The 16,827-nt window shown below is 39.2% G+C and overlaps 3 protein-coding genes across 5 annotated transcripts; 2 read left to right on the forward strand and 1 right to left on the reverse strand.

Moving 5' to 3' along the window:
• Positions 1-12: 12 nt before the first annotated feature.
• On the forward strand, positions 13-5,075 carry LOC110950061 (probable histone deacetylase 1-B). 3 transcript variants are annotated; one of them, XM_022192452.2, is made up of 14 exons: positions 13-151; positions 858-970; positions 1,055-1,172; positions 1,282-1,356; positions 1,491-1,629; positions 1,798-1,939; positions 2,016-2,108; positions 2,204-2,312; positions 2,439-2,579; positions 3,153-3,261; positions 3,423-3,553; positions 3,668-3,838; positions 3,967-4,018; positions 4,108-5,075. In XM_022192452.2, exons 1-14 carry the CDS (start codon positions 100-102, stop codon positions 4,133-4,135), a joined length of 1,473 nt encoding a protein of 490 aa, XP_022048144.1. In that variant the 5' UTR covers positions 13-99; the 3' UTR covers positions 4,136-5,075. The 3 variants fall into 3 exon arrangements, with proteins under 3 accessions (XP_022048144.1, XP_022048145.1, XP_051809536.1); XM_022192453.2 differs by having other exon boundaries at positions 3,668-3,820; XM_051953576.1 differs by lacking the exon at positions 13-151 and adding an exon at positions 281-393.
• A 2-nt stretch (positions 5,076-5,077) lies between these two features.
• tmem54a (transmembrane protein 54a) lies at positions 5,078-10,268 on the reverse strand. Its single transcript, XM_022192455.2, has 6 exons — positions 10,123-10,268; positions 8,060-8,256; positions 7,736-7,795; positions 7,299-7,493; positions 7,065-7,205; positions 5,078-5,467 (listed from the first exon to the last, which is right to left on the reverse strand). Exons 1-6 carry the CDS (start codon positions 10,133-10,135, stop codon positions 5,330-5,332), a joined length of 744 nt encoding a protein of 247 aa, XP_022048147.2. The 5' UTR covers positions 10,136-10,268; the 3' UTR covers positions 5,078-5,329.
• A 2,930-nt stretch (positions 10,269-13,198) lies between these two features.
• zpcx (zona pellucida protein C) lies at positions 13,199-15,117 on the forward strand. The gene is made up of 6 exons (XM_051945510.1): positions 13,199-13,205; positions 13,281-13,452; positions 13,536-13,641; positions 13,730-13,801; positions 14,793-14,989; positions 15,096-15,117. Exons 1-6 carry the CDS (start codon positions 13,199-13,201, stop codon positions 15,115-15,117), a joined length of 576 nt encoding a protein of 191 aa, XP_051801470.1.
• The last annotated feature ends 1,710 nt before the right edge of the window (positions 15,118-16,827 follow it).

A 16,827-nucleotide genomic window follows, 5' to 3' on the forward strand; every position in this document is an offset into this window, starting at 1 on the left:
ACAGACGGTCCGCGATACAAACTCTCCGCCTCTTGTCGCTGTTGTCTCCTGCCGTGTGTGTGTGCGCGTGCGGAGAAAGCCAGCCAAAAAGGACTAAAAATGGCGCTTACTTCCCAAGGAACAAAGAAAAAAGTTTGCTACTACTATGACGGTGAGTACTGACGCTTCTGCACCCCGCACAGCGGACGCACCGGTGAATGAAATCCGCCACTTTGCACCAACAAAAGGTTACAGTTTGTTTCACCTCTTGCTAACCTGGCACGTTAGCTAACGCTGCTAGCTTGAGTCGCAGGCGGCTCTCATCATCTCAGCCTGACACAATGTCGACGGGTCCACACACAGAGTTAATGCCTAATAATGCGCGTCCACTTTCCCTAAATGCGTAGCTTACCGGTAAATTACTGTTTTGAGCCATTTTAACCAGACGTTAGTACTTTAACTAGGTTAGTTAACGTTACTAGCTAGCGAGCTAACAATGGGTATATGAGTTCTTTATTATCGCCGCAATTAGTTAACGTCAACACCGAGCTAACAGTGAAATAGCCCACCGTGCAGCCTTAAAATGTCGGTAGTTGGGGTGAGAAATCGACACTTATTGACGTGTATCGAAGTGCTACTGTACCTAGGCAGTTAGTTTAAATTATTTTCAGTATTTTCAATGAGACGAGAGCGAGAAGTCCCTGCCAGACGTGCATGATAGTATTGAGGAATTCCTCCACTACCTTTCCAGTGCTTTATTGTCTTCTGCGCAGAGGAGTAATCCATGTTTACTTTAGTTTTGCATTGCTTTGTTGAGATTGTGAAAGTAAAATCAACGAATAATTCTCTGCTTCGTTTTGTTTTTGTCCTCTTCACAGGTGATGTTGGAAATTATTACTATGGACAGGGGCATCCCATGAAGCCCCACAGGATCCGTATGACACACAACCTGTTGCTCAACTATGGCCTCTACAGAAAGATGGAGATATATGTATGTAAAATTACAGATTGCTTAGTTAAATAACCAGACTTAAAGAGAATTAGTTGTGGACCTAATTTTTGCTCTGTGTTTCAGCGTCCACACAAAGCCAGCGGAGAGGAGATGACCAAGTATCACAGCGATGATTACATCAAATTCCTGCGTTCAATCCGACCAGACAACATGTCGGAGTACAGCAAGCAAATGCAGAGATGTAAGTGTGATCACAGAGATCAGTTATGTAGCTAAAGTTAATCAGCTCAACTATAATTTGACAAGAGCAACAGTGAAGCTATGGTTAATTTTGTCCTGTTGCTTTGCAGTTAATGTGGGAGAGGACTGCCCAGTTTTTGATGGCTTGTTTGAGTTCTGCCAGCTCTCAGCAGGGGGCTCTGTTGGTAAGTTGTCTTTATTTAAATATTTCTCATACAGACATGCTGCGTTGGACTGTAATCATGCCGTCATTGCCCCAGTAGTCTGTTAAGTTCAGTAGAAGCAGACTACTAATTCTTGCCTCCTCACTGTGCTCCAGCTGGTGCTGTGAAGTTAAACAAACAGCAGACAGACATTGCCATCAACTGGGCTGGAGGCCTGCATCACGCCAAGAAGTCAGAAGCCTCTGGGTTTTGCTACGTCAACGACATTGTACTGGCTATTCTGGAGTTACTGAAGTGAGTGCAGAGCCCTTCTCAGCAGCTCAAAAACAGTTTTGTTTCTCGACATGGATGATGGATTGAGTTTCTCTCAATAAATGATGAATATCTAGTTTTGAAATATTTAAGGACCACGAGTCTGGGGATGAAACATATCTGGACTATAAGATTTTTTTCTTTTTACAGATACCACCAGAGAGTTCTGTACATAGATATTGACATCCATCATGGAGACGGTGTTGAAGAGGCCTTTTACACCACAGACCGAGTCATGACTGTGTCCTTCCACAAATACGGAGAGTACTTCCCTGGTACTGGGGACCTTAGGGTACGTCTTTAGTAAATACAAATTGACATTTTAAAGCAGTAGTACAATGAGTTGACTCATGTCTTGTTCTCTGTAGGACATTGGTGCTGGAAAGGGTAAATATTACGCTGTGAATTACCCACTAAGGGATGGAATTGACGATGAGTCATATGAGGCCATATTCAAACCTGTGAGTAAATAATATTGTTGTGCCTTGATAGTTGGGACCTCGTTTGTTGTACAGAAGTGTTCTTGAGAGCTGATGATGTTTGTTTGTTTGTGTAGATCATGGCCAAAGTAATGGAGATGTACCAGCCCAGTGCAGTGGTTCTCCAGTGTGGAGCCGATTCTCTGTCAGGAGACAGACTTGGCTGCTTTAACCTCACCATTAAAGGTAAGACAACTGAAACATTTCTTTCCCCATGAAGCAGATTGGTTTGAAAGTGTCTGAAATTACATTTGCCTGTGAAGTCAAAGAGTTTGCTCCCAGTTTTTAATTATTTTTCCACATTGTGTTTAGGCCATGCCAAATGTGTGGAGTACATGAAGAGCTTCAACCTGCCGCTGCTAATGCTGGGTGGAGGAGGCTATACTATCCGTAATGTGGCGCGCTGCTGGACTTATGAGACTGCCGTAGCCCTCGATAGCTCCATCCCTAATGGTGCGTATTTATGCCCTGGTTGCACTGATTAATTTTTCTTATTTTCATTTGAAATGGTAGGAAAAGAAAACTTTCTTTGTTTTGTACAATTCATATATAGATACACGTAGATACTAAACATCAGAGATATTATAGTTTAAACAAATAATTTTTCAATTGATACAAATACATTTTTTAAATTATCCATTAGAGAGCTTACTAAATGTAATGATTAGCTTACACCGCTATTTTTTTTTTTTGTCATGTAAGTTAAATATCTTTTCTTTTTTATTGTCATGTAACTTAACACAACAGCACCTATGTTTTGGATGCGCTAACTTGTCAAGGTGTGTCCGACTTGACATTGTATGCACCAGCAGTATATTAAGCAGTACAAAAATTAACATTACTTAGTAGATTATTTGAATTTGACATTTGAGTTTATTGGCCCAAAACTGTAATTGTAATATAAAAGTGTCATAGCGGGAGAAAAAAGGAACCTAACTTTAAACATATGAAGCAGCAGCAGCTTAGAAGAATTGAACCAATTTTAAAAATGTGTACTTAGCTTTACAATTCCTCTCCACTCCACAGAGCTCCCATACAATGACTACTTCGAGTACTTTGGACCAGACTTCAAGCTTCACATCAGCCCCTCCAACATGACCAATCAGAACACCAATGACTACCTGGAGAAGATCAAGTGAGCCCATGAAATTACATTACTTAGTCTGAATATGTGTTATGAAATGCCAAGTTGCATCACCTGAGTCCTGATTCGTTAGTTTGGGAAGCTTTTATGTCTTGTGTGTAGTTTTGTCTTTGTTAGCGGTTTGTATATTAAATCTGCATTCTGTCCTCTAGGCAGCGCTTGTTTGAGAACCTGCGCATGTTGCCTCATGCCCCTGGAGTTCAGATGCAGGCCATTCCAGAGGATGCTGTGCAGGAGGACAGTGGAGATGAGGAGGAGGATGACCCCAACAAACGCATATCAAGTAAGAACTTCTGACTTAGTCACAGTTTACTTCCACACTGACCACAGATCAGATGTCTTGCCGTTCATGCTGGAAAACAGTGCATTAATTAAGTTATCATCTGGCAACATTCAGTCCGTGCTCACGACAAGAGGATAGCATGTGAGGAGGAGTTCTCTGACTCAGAGGATGAGGGTGAAGGTGGCCGCAGAAATGCAGCCAGCTTCAAGAAAGCCAAGCGAGCCAAAACCGAAGGAGAGAAAGAGGGAGAAGAAAAGGAGAAGAAAGGTGAGGAGGAAACAAAAGGTATCTGTTTTTTTGATTATTCTCATCCTTTGCAAGATATTTTGTCAGATTTTATTTGAAGTAAAATCTTAAAAAACAAATTGTATATTACTGTGATGGCTATGAATGTATTTTTTTCTGGGTTATAGAAGTAAAAGAAGAAGAGAAGGTCCCAGAGGAGGAGAAAATGGACACGTCCAAGTGAGAAAACACTGCACATATGCATATTGACTTTGTTCAGGAAGTGGCTAATTGGTAGCATCAATGATTTCTTTCTCTGGGTCTTTTAGGCCAAAAGAGGAATCCAAGACACCCTGAAGTCCTCTGCACGGACAAACCAACACGGATCTTAAAGCAACATATTTTGGATACATTGTCTTTCCAAGCTGCTGCAGTGGAACTCAGTGAAGGACTGTACATGTAAAATGAGATCCAATTCCCTCAAAACGGGATGGGGATCCAAACATTTTAGGGTTTGTGTTTTTCTAGGACACCTTTTCAACCTTGCAGTTTATGGACTGAAGTCAAACTGAGTGTTTTTGAATATTGGTTTTGTATACGTTCTCTTTTTTTGTGCCGACTCTTTTTATGCTACGAGACTTGCTTTCTCCATGTGGACAACTGTAAAAATGGCTTAGCACATGTCTGCTTTTATATATCTGATGGATTTAATTTATTTAAATCATAGATATTTTGGCTACTTTGTTTTATGTCTTTCTGTCCCACTTTTGTCCTGTGTCTTTGAATACGTAGTTGAAGCATGTTGGTACAGTAGATCCTTTTCTGTAATATATTTGTGGTCTTGCCTGCCAAGGTCAGTGAGAGGGTTTCATTTTTGAACAGCTTTTTCATGGCACAGTGTAAGCAAATTGCACTCTTTTATTTTAGGTATAATTTGGCATGTACCCTTTACAGACACATGGACGTATTTTGCTAATTTGTGAGACTCAAGTCATGTGAAATGATGCCTGATGGGCTTGGATTCCCTTGAAATTTGGACTTGAATGTCCAATGGGAGGCAAGACAAATGTCAAAATTCATTGTTGTATATATTTGTATTCTGAAAACATCAGTAAAAGTGTTCCACAAAAAAGCTTCCAAATGGCATTGAAATCTGACAGATCGCAGTGTTTTGAACATAATGAAAAGTTGTAACTATGTTCAGTTAAGTATTTTTTTTAAATAAGAATGTGCAATTTCATGTCTGGTCTGATGGAATAATGAATAAATTCATAATTGAAATAACTTTTAAACTCAAGATACAAGAGGCAGCTCTGTATTTTCAAGACATCAATACAAACAAAGTCAGAAAATTTCAAACCAAACCAGCATATTTATCAGATACATTTTGACAGAGGGAAATAAAAGGTCTTTCCCTTTGCTAGCTGAAGTCCAACAAATGCCTTCTTTGGACATTTAAGGTGTAACAGACTACTATAACACAAAGATGACATTGCATTTTATCCAGCTGAGCTCAGCACTTTGCAACCAATCTAATTAGGCTTAGCCGCTTCACAGCCATTCACTCTGCTCCACCGCAGTGCTGCTGTCCAGCAGGCCGTCCTGCTCTACAGGCTCGGCTTCAGCATCAGTCTCTGGATCTCGTGCTGGAAGTGGTGTCGGGGTTTCAACGCTTCTCTTGATACGCACCTGAAACATTACAATAAAGTGTATTTTCATTAAAGAGCAGTTAAGCCAAGATGACACATTTATTACCTGAATGAACCAGCTGAGTACATTCATATATTTCTCTTGCATGTTTTCTTCAACACATTTAATTGTATGAAGCAGTAACAAGATTTTACTGTGAAGCACCAAATGTCTGTCTACACTTGCTTTTTTGAAATGAGAAAACTACAAAAATAGAATTATATGATACTGCCGGTAGTTACCAGATGTCAACCCAACTGAACACCTATGAAAGATTTTGGACCGATGTGCTCGACAATGCTGTACCTTCTTTATCAAAACACTAAATAAGGGGATATACTTGGGAAGAATAGCATTCATCTCTGAAGTAGAGTTCTATGTAGACACTTGCAGAATCAATGCTAAGGAGCACGGCTGTTCTGTAAATGATCACCTATCTGTATTAGAACATGACACACACAAGGGCACGAAGAGTAAACAACATGGCACAACTGTTTTTCTTTTCAGAGATACCCCGTCAAAACATGTCTGGCTCTTATTGTTCTGTTACACGACCCTGCAAGACTTGTGACCACAAACGAATGTTAAAAAATTAAGCAGTGAGTGACTTGTATCATGGGCTGCAGTAAAAGTTGTCAGACCTCACAACACATGCAAAATGTTTACAATACAGTTTGAGCTGAATTAGAATATATTAGACAATACATTGTGTTAGCATGTTTTAGATTGAAATTAAAACATTCCTTTAATTAAGATCATAGCAGGTTGGAAACAGTTTGTGGTAGTAATATACATCAGTTAAGAAAACAATTTGATGAGCTTCTCAATGTGCAAAGTTACAGACAATAAACTTAGTGTCAATAATGTGGTCTTTTTTCAGTTTACTGCTTTGATTTCACTTCCAACATGAAACTGTGTGATGGTAGACTGAGACAGTCACAGTTACCACACGGCCCTGCTCAAGTTTGCCCCATCAGCAAGTCTACGCCACCGACTTCCATTTGTCTGTATTAAAATCACTGTCTCATTGCTATTTGTGGATGCAATGATACCAAGTCAGTTCACTGTTGAAACTTTGACTTGATATTATGATTTTTTCATGGCTGCCATATCTTACATTTTGTGATATCTGGTATGATACAGTAAACAAACTGAAGCGTTACCTAATAATTATCAGTTTTTTAGTGCAATGCTGTTAGTCATTTTAAGACATTCCTACGCGACCTCAAACATGACTGCATGACATTCTGAGTAACAACATCAGCGTCAGGCAGCAAAAGTGCTAATTATTGCTGTCAAAGTACACATTTCACTTGTAGGTTAGTCGAGGTTACAGCAGCCTATGGCATTTCTGTTTTTTGTAAGAATTTTTCTGAAATCTAGAGTTTGTCTTTTTTCATTTAATCATTACTGACCTAGTTATATTTTCCATTTCAATGCTCTGAAATGGTTCGCTATTATGTGGAGATTAAAGGTAATACAGCATATGAGTCGATACTTTTGCACACTACAAACAAAGACACTGCTTGTGAGAAATAACACCAGCCAAACTAAGGATGAAACTGTCTACAGAGTCACTGATCTGACGGCTGCTCACCCTCTTAGGCCGGATCGGCCTCCTCCTAACGCACGGGCAGAGGTAGAGGAATGAAGTGCTGGCAGCAAAGCAGCGGAAGGAAAACACTGTTTCCACAATAGACATCAAGATGAGCGGCACCCACAGAATGATTGTTGTCCCCTGAGTGAAAATAAAGACACGTAGCTGATCACTGAACACAATCCACATTAATATCAAAACAGGCTGAAGGAAAAATATTTATATCCAACTTACATAGATGCGGGTGGGGTCAAAGGGACACTCGTAGGTGACGCTCGAAGAGCCAACATCACTGTCAGAAAACTTGCAGTGCGTTAGCAGGCCCCATCCTTTATTTAATATGGCTTTCACCATAGACACTGACAAGCCTAAAGTGGAGGCAACTGCCAGGAGACCAGAAAAGAAGCTGAAGACCAACAGGACCCACTGCTGCAAGAACAACGTGACACAAGAATGTTAGAAAGTGAAAGTTGTTTTATTCTCAAGAAAAGATGTAAGAGGGAATAAGGAAAGTGGGGCAGGAATCACAGGTTAGTCTGCATTCCGTATTTCACAAATGTGTAATTTCAGTCAAAAACAAATGGCAAGTTCTGACAGGCTCCAGCAAATAGCAGACGAGTGCTGAATGGAAGAGGGAGAAGCTGTGCCAAAGACAGGGGAGCACTGTTTACCAGGATCCTGCTTTTCTTGTTTTTGGAGAGGATGATGCCCGTTATTCCACTAATAATTCCCTGAAAGGACAAGATAACACTTCAACAAGAGGGACAGATTATCCATCACGGACACATGATACAATATTCTGACTAAAAATGGCAGTTTAAGGATTTACATACACTGACCCAATTTACACACTTCACTATCATCACATTGTGGATTTCCAGTAGCACACCTGTAAATATGTATTTTATTTCTACTTCTTTTGTATAGTGAATATTTGTTTTAAACTAATATCCATTTACACTGAAAGCGCTTTTTGCATATTTCCCACCACTTACCACCAGGCCTGCCACAATGGCAATGACATTGGAGATGGCGTACACCATAGTCCGGGCCTGAGCGTGCACATTGATGTGTCTGAGCACAGCACCGTGCACCAGCGCTCCGAGAAGAAAGTTGACGTGGCCCACCAGTACCAGCCCCAGCCCCATTTTCATCAAGGCTTTGTTGTCCTTGAGGCTGGCACAACATACTCCTAGAAGAGGTAGAATCGTGTTATTTGACCTCATAAACTTACAGTAGCTTTGAGCATTGTGACATCTGCTAGAATCTAAAAGATAAAACCAAGTCGTCATTACACTGTGAGTTCAATGCTCCATACTGTCAGACTGGTGTTGAAATAATCCCAAATTAGAGTATGTAAATATGAGCTGTGTGCACACCATTATGTGTTGCTGACAGAAAAGTAGTCAGCATGCACACTATTTTAACAAATGTGGTCTAAAATATAGAACAAACTGAGAGTGCAGAGCCCTGGGAACTTGTGTGAATTTACTGCAGTCTATTGTGGTTTCAGCAAAGTAAAAAGGAAGCGGGACAGCGGTTAAAACACTGCGACAGTACTTGAGAACAAGTCAGTTACCGCAATGATGCCTGCAGAGATGGCTGAAAATCTCATCCACAGCATGCAGTAAAATGCTGCTGCAGCTATGGTGACAATTCTGGTCTGTGGGGGATTGTGTTGCACTGTTTTGTTCCTCCCTCTGGGGCAAAGTGAAGCACCTACGGAGGCCTTGTAAGCCAATCCTTAACCAAATAACACAAAGCTTTGGGTGGGGTGTTCAAACACTTCCCCCTCCTTCATTCATCCTGCCTGAGGGTCAGGTAGAGACTGATCTCTGCTGCTGGACTGTCATTCATTCTACTGGTGGGTGCTGTTGTTGGTCAAAATATTGTGAGTCTCATGTTTGTTGCTACTCACGTACACAGTATTACACAGTGTCACTGTAGTGTACAAACCCCAACAGAAAGTCTAGGATATAATACATGATTTTCATATATTTATGTAACTTAATGTAGTGATAATGTCACCATGTTTGCTTGCATGGAATCTATGGATTTACTGGGTTTCCATGTATAATTTTGTGAAGAAAAATAACTTAATTTTAATTTTTTTTCTAGTCAGGTAATTTGGATGGTAACCTTTTAACCATGTATCTTTAGTTATTTAACTCCTTTATATTATTCAGTTTTATTTTATTAGAATTTTTCATTGATCATATTTTTTTAAAACAGTGCATGTGTGTTTTTGTGCTTTCTATCTATCTATCTATCTATCTATCTATCTATCTATCTATCTATCTATCTATCTATCTATCTATCTATCTTAGGCTAGACTAGCATTTCATATAATACTGTAGGGTTTAAGCCTTAATATTTAACTTTGACAAAACTGTGTAATAAATAATATTGTAGGCTATTCACATTAATATTTAAATCAGTCATTTAAATTTTCCTTATATTTAACATTAAGGGTCTAAGCCCTAATTCTGAAATTAGTGAGGTAAATTAGCTTGTTATATATAACTTTGCAGGGTCTTATATTAATCCTATTTCTCTGTTGTAAAGCATCTGTTGTTTTAAATGTGCTATAATATTATTTTAACTTGACTAAAATGTTTATTATATGGTCATATTCCATATGATATTGTGCTGTTATAACTTTGAGATTATTTTTTTCATTCTGTTTGGTAATGTCTATAATTTTACCTTGTTTAGGTTCATAGTAATGACAGGATGTTCAGTACAGTCCCCATATGAGTGTATCTCTGAGCTATTTGCATCTCATAATCAACTGCCACCCCCAGACTTCTCTTTTACCAGATAAATCTCAAGAAAAGTCCACTCATTATTAAGTTTACCGACAGAGGTACTCAGATAAGTCTCCAATGATAAAAAGTAGAACAAACACGAGAAAAATAAGTTATAATAAGCTAAATGCGCCAAAACTCTCCGTGTCTTCTTCATTCCATTTGCAACCGTTCTGACCACGCCTAAAAGTTGAGGACACAACAGCCATGCTGACTGTGAGTTCAGGAAAAACACATGAAAGTTCACTCACCTAAGTTCACCATGGTGCCTTCTATGTCCCCTCAGATCATATTACTGCTACAGAAATAGTAAAGTCATTGTTGTCAGGTTTTTGGCACTGTTCTGTTTCTAGCTCGTTGTCCTTCCTCACCTGCTGACAGACGGGAGCTACCTGAGTGGAGGCTCCGCCCCCAACAGCGCCGCCCCTGCGGCAGGAGGAGGTACATCAGCTGTTAATAATGCAGCTTTATTCAAGCCATCTATTCCAATGAGGATTCAAAGTTCATGGTATATCAAAAACAAGTTCTATATCATTCAAATGTTGCTCCTCTATTGATGTTTTATTGAAAAACTTCAAGATGTACATGTTTTCAATGGCTTTGGCTGCTAGCCACCAGTAGGATCTGTCACTGGTATACTTTCATATACAAGGCAATACTTGGACTACTGCCCACCTACATTTGTTCTCTAACTGCACAGAAAAGTTCTGATCTTCACTCTCTCTGTTAACAAGATCATTTGTTGCTTTCTGATTCATATGCCTATACAGAATTGGGAAAAAGGGCTTTTGTTTACTCTGCACTTTTTTGCACGGAATATTTTGCAGAAGGACTGGAAACTAACTCAGTTAGTTTCATTGAGCGCTTTAAAATCCAAACTACGAGTTCTTGGGACTGACTCCACAACATGCACTTCTTGTAAATTTAATCTTTTTATTTGTTTTTTGCTAGTGTCTTAATTGTGTTTTAACTGTAATTTTGTATCTGTGTTTTGTACTTGCTGCTGCCTATCTTGGCCAGGACTCCCTTGAAAAAGAGGTTTTTAATCTCAGTGGGATTTCTCCTGGTTAAATAAAAGTTAATAAGTAAGTGAATAAATAATAATCCTATTTCATATTTGTTTTTATTTTAGAAACTGATTTTACAAGTTGCTATACTCTTGTGCCTGTTTTAGTATTTTGTAATTTTCTGCATTGCTTTACAAATAGATTTGAAAAGTTTTATATTGTTTTGATATAGGCACATAATTCTTTGATGCCGGTCTGAAAACACCACTTTGGTCTACTTGGGTTGTTTCTAAACAGGCTATATCCATAAATTTGATCTGATTTGATCTTAAATTATTAGAAATTTAAAAGTTAAACAAAATGATGAAGAGTTCACAAAGGAAAATTTCAATTCGTATGGGAGTCTTATTGTTCCACATTTTGAGGCTATAATGTTTTAATTGTCTGAGAACTGATGTTTCACTGCCAAGCAGGAAGATTTTATTACTTTACCGCGGGCAATTATTGATTAAAACTTACGATAAATACTGCTGCTCTCATAACTGGTATCAAAAAGGAAATCATTACACCTGTACTCCCTGCACTGGCTTCTTGTTAAATATAGTATTGATTTTAAGGTTTTCTTTTTTGTTTATGAGGCTCTGCATGGGCTGGCAGAAGGGTACATTTTAGAACTTCTGTGTCTCTACTATACCTCCAGACCTCTTATATCCCCAAACCTGCTGTAAACTGTTTCAGATTGAAGGTGGTGAGTAAAGAAGATCCTGCGTTCGCTCCGAAGCTTTAGAAAAGTCTTTAGAAAAGAGTTTAATCTTACAAGCTGTTATCCAGTTTTGTTTCATTTTAGTATTTTGAATTTCTTCTGATTTTTCATAAATGTTAGTCTTCACCTGTTGCCTGTTGTACTTATTGCACATATATTTGTTGTTGGTTGTCTTATACCATATACAGCAACTCGGGTTTGTTTTAAAATGTGCTGTATGAATAACTTCTTCTGTTGTTTAACAAGAATATGAACCAGTGTATCAAAACTTTTTGTGATAATTCAAAAGAGTTACTTATCCACTTTTTTATAGTTCTTTTAGGGTGTGAGATTAAAATCATCACACTGAAAAAAGTTACTTTTGAAAGGAACACATTATTTATACACAAAGTTTAATTTCTAAAGATGCTTTTTTGATGATACCAAAATAAAGTCACAACAAATGTAATGCTAACTTCAGCACAATAGGCAATATAATTCAGACTTTTCATCATGAACGATGCACATTTTCTTCAAGTGACTAATGCTGCTTTTGCTGCAGCTCAGATTGAGCACAGACAGAGTCAAAGATCGCATGAACAAAACACACAACATTCTTTGTAGCTTCAAATCACTGATTTTAAATACTTAAATAAAAGACATAATACTACGAGCTGCACTGGTTTCCCAATCAGGATGTAGAACAGTTGTCTGACAGCCTCATCAGCGTGATTGCCAACACATGTCACTCTGGTTGTGAAGCTTCTTATTGACACACTTGTGGCAGGAGGGTAATCACAGTTGTTGGTCCTGTGTGAGGCTCACAATGGGGACAATACTTATATGCATCTGCGTGCTTCTTGGACATTTTATTTCTGCCCAGTCTGCAATAACATTTCAGGATGCCACAATTTCCCAGGATTTTTCAGGATTTTTTGACAATTTCATGCCTTTTCCATTTGAAAGAAATTTTGACATCCCTCCTTATGACACCTTCTTCAGCTCCTGGCGGACCTGGACCCCTGACTTTAACATGCTCTCTGGATTCCCTCCCTTCATGAAGGCTCCTAGAGTACAGGTGTTTTGTGATGAATCAAAGTTAACTGTGCTGGTTGATAAGAAAGCCAATGGTTTCAAATTGAATGGAGAGGAAATACAGTTGGGTGATAGGTGCTATAGCAACAGAGAGCTGCCACACCAGTTTGTCTTCACTTACGATTTTGATCAGTGTGGAACAACACAGGTGGTGAGTGCACCAAACTCTTCCCTGGTTATATTTCCACATATTTGTTAAAGATTTTTCTGACAACATGCTGCCTCACAGATGCAGAATGGCTTTGAGGTGTTCAGCAACTCTCTGCACTTGAATTTAAAAAATACGTTTCCCTCCTGGTGGCAAATTCCGTCCACAATTTACGTCTCCTGCATCCCAACAAGGTGTGTTCATTCATTAAAATAACATCTACAGCCTCATCGCCAATCATACTATAAGTCTTGTGTTGTTTCAGATCATATTATAATCCAAATTCCTTGGTTTCAACGTCTCGTGCCAATGAGAAGAGCTTTCGTATGAAGGCCATGACTTGTGAGTGAAGCCACAATTCAACGAGATGCCGTTTGGCTGGATTATTTTCATGTGACACTGATGTATTTCCTGCAGCATCCTGGACCAGCACAGCAGACTCGAATATCTACAAAAGAGGTCAGGTTGTCAACCTCCAGGTTTCTGCTGAAATGAGGCCAGATGAACAGCTTTTCATCCAGTCCTGCTTTGTCTCTGCATCCCCTGAGCCCCAAACAAGACCCAGGCATGCAGTCATAATGAACAAAGGGTGAGCGATCAGTCAGGTATTTATCTTCACTATTTTCTTGTGCTTAATTTCCAGTCGCCTGAAATATCGTCGCTCTCTGCCAGGTGCACATCCCCTTTAGGGTCTCCCCATGCTGTTGTCCAATTCGTGGTCTCCAACAAAGCAGACGTGGTTAATTTTATTCTGAACACATCTAATCTTATTTCTGAGGTGAGTTTCTATAAACTGGTTTCCCTGGCATGTTTCTGACTTCTGCTGTTCAGCACTGTGACCTTATGAAATCTCTTCTGCTCTGAAGCTGTACATCCACTGCAGTGTGCTCATCTCAGACCAGGGCGTCACCTCTGGCTCTAAATCCTGCAACTACAATGTGATCCAATCGAGGTATTTGCCTACACACAACTGCACGTGTATTTTTAAATATAAATCCTGAGTAACACTAAGACTTCAATTTCAGATGGGAAGAACTAAGTGGTGATGTAGCGGTGTGCGATTGCTGTAAATCCAAGTGTAAAGGCTTGTCAGTCAACAACCTTCCTAATGGTAAGAAAAATAAAAACAGATTCAACAGAAAATCACTCTCTAATCTCTGACAGTGACTCATTGAGTTTGTCATTGCAGGTGCCAAGGCTATAGTCAGCACTGGTCCCTTTGTCATTGTGGACAGAGACAGGAGGAGTTCTGCACCTCCAGTCAATGAACCAAAAGAAACCTCCAGCAACCCTGCTTCCATCCCCGTGCGGTCGAATGTTCCTGATGTGACTGAAGATGTGATCGCTGCTGGTAGTTCCGTATCTAGAAGCCTCCCACAGGGTGTAGTGGTTGTGAGTCAGGACCCAGCTTCCAGGCTGACGCTCTGGCTACCTGAAGAGCTGCAGGATAATGAATACGAAACTGGTTCTCAAAGTTTGACAGTTGAGTTGCAACCAAGTGCCGACATATTGGATGATGATCCTAAGATGCAGCCTTCAACCACAGATCAAAAGTCCAATCTGAAACAATCCACAAATGAGAAGGAAGGTGAAAATCTAAACAAAGCTTCTGTGTCAGGCCTGAACTTGCTTACAATGGTTGAGGGATGGCCAGTTCCTCCACAGCTAGACAAGACAGTCAGCTCAGAGGAGTTCAGAAGGAAAAAAAGACTTGAAGCATCTGGGAAGTTTGGCACAAAAGCAGCGCAAGTGGACTTGTCACTGCCAGCTGAGATTAGTGTAAATTACCTTATGGTGATTGAAAAGCCGAATCCAGCAGAAGCAGAAAATGCAGCTATTGCAGAAGAATCTCAAAGGAAAAGATGGTTTCCAGCTGAAACTGTTGTAAATTATCTTGACCAAATGAGAGATGAGCTGGCTGAAATGCAGCTGGATGCAGATGTGATGACAGAACGAGGAGCAAATGACCGACCAATAATTCGCTCAAAACTTGAGTTCTCCAAAGGTTCGGATGGGTCGCAGTCGCTCAGTTATGAGGAAGAAGTGGTGAAGCAACAAGAGGAGACCAAGAGAAAACCGAAGCATGGACTAAAGGGGATGCGTTCAACTTTCCTGCAATTGTTGAGGTATACAATCTTTTTTTTTTTTTTTTTTTTTTCCCTCCCCATTGTTTCCAGTCTGTCAAAATATTTCATCTTTGTGAACTAATTTTGTTTCTTGTTCTCTTATCAGGAGGATGGACAAAGCAGAGTAACTGCAGCTTTAGGAGAATTTTTTCAAAATGATACTTTAATTTAATAAAGTTACTCATTATCAAGCTGTTGGTTTGTTTTAACATTTGAATGAGATTCACAAGTTTTCCCCAAGAAATAAAGGAAGTTGTGAACCAAAACTGCCACCCTCATTGAAAAAATAAATCTGTTTCATGTGACAGCTTCCAGAATAATTTCATATTTGTGTAATGGGAGGTTCTGTGTCTCTGAACAACAATGCATCTTTGTTTTCTTCTGCTAGGTTTACCACAGGGGTTAGTTTGAGTCAATTTCCTTATTGTTTCCACAGGTGAACAGTATTCATAAATATCATCTATACACCACTTAATCCTCATAAGGGTTGTGGGGGGGGGGAGCTGGAGTCTATCCCAGCTGACTTGCAGTGAAGGCAGGGGACATCCTGGGCAGGTCACCAGTCTATCACATGCTTACATATAGAGACAAGCATCATATTCAAACCTACAGGCAGTTTAGAGCTGCCAATTAACCTCAGTGTGTTTTTGGACTGTGGGAGAAAGCTGGAGCACGAGGAGAAAACCCATGCTTGAACAGGGACGACATGCAAACTCCATGCAGAAAGATCCCAGGCCAGGATGTGAACAGGGAGGTGACTGTGCAGCCCATATTCAAGAATATGCTGTCTCTTGCTTTTTGTTTTGTTTTTTTTAAATTTAAGAGGAAGTCGGAGCGGAGAGGAGCTCCTCTCCATGGCTTTGTTAAACTTGCACAGAACAGATTCTTGCTGGCTCACAGGACAGAAATGGCACAGCCATTTCCTTTAAATTATGCCAAGCCTCAATCAAATCATGTTATTTTTGAAATGTATGGAAAAAAAACATTCTTAGCTTTTACAGACACACTGACCACAGCCTTTTTACATGCCTTAGCCAGAAAGCTCCAGACTAAACTACAGGACTCAGTTGCCAGTCTTTCAACCAGAACCAGGAAACATAAGAATATCACTCCTGTTCTAGCCTCTTTACACTGGTGTGTTCAGGATGGATTTTGTTTGTTTCTAATCTTTTAGGCCTTTTGTCTGTTTCAGGGGGTCAAGGCCCTGGAAAAATCAGTCTGGTGAAATCAGGTTGTGTCAGTGGTCTCTAAAGCGTATTTGGACAGTAAAAAACACAATTTGCACCAGTTTTTAAATGACAACATCTTATGATGTAATTAGGCTTTCTTTCACAATAAAACTCATTAATTGCTTAATAATTGGTAGCATAAGCAATTTTTAAGCTGAATACTTATAAAAAAATAAGTTGTTCCCATTAGTATTTCCATGTAATTTGAAAGGAATTTTCAAGTGAGTAGACTTAATTACCATAGTAATGAACACAAGATTTAATGTTGGCAAATAAAAAAATAGATTATTTAATTAGAAATTATCAGGTTGCCCCAATTTGAATTTAATTTTAAATCAACTAATGCAAAGTAACAAAAATTTAAAAAAAAAACAGTTGCACTAAATGTAATTTGCTGTGATTACTGTAATTACTTCAAAAGGACTCATCAAAATATTATCTGCAACCTAAAATATGCATTCAAATCATTATAGTAGGATTCCTGTTTTACAACCTGAGATTTAATTAAGTGGTGTGATTGCATATGTTAAATTACTTTGTATAAAGTGATTTCTTTTAAATTTCTTACTTTTATCAGAGCCTTTCCTGATTATACTTGAGTTTTAATCG

Source organism: Acanthochromis polyacanthus, chromosome 1 (assembly GCF_021347895.1).
Source record: "Acanthochromis polyacanthus isolate Apoly-LR-REF ecotype Palm Island chromosome 1, KAUST_Apoly_ChrSc, whole genome shotgun sequence".
NCBI lineage: Eukaryota > Metazoa > Chordata > Actinopteri > Pomacentridae > Acanthochromis > Acanthochromis polyacanthus.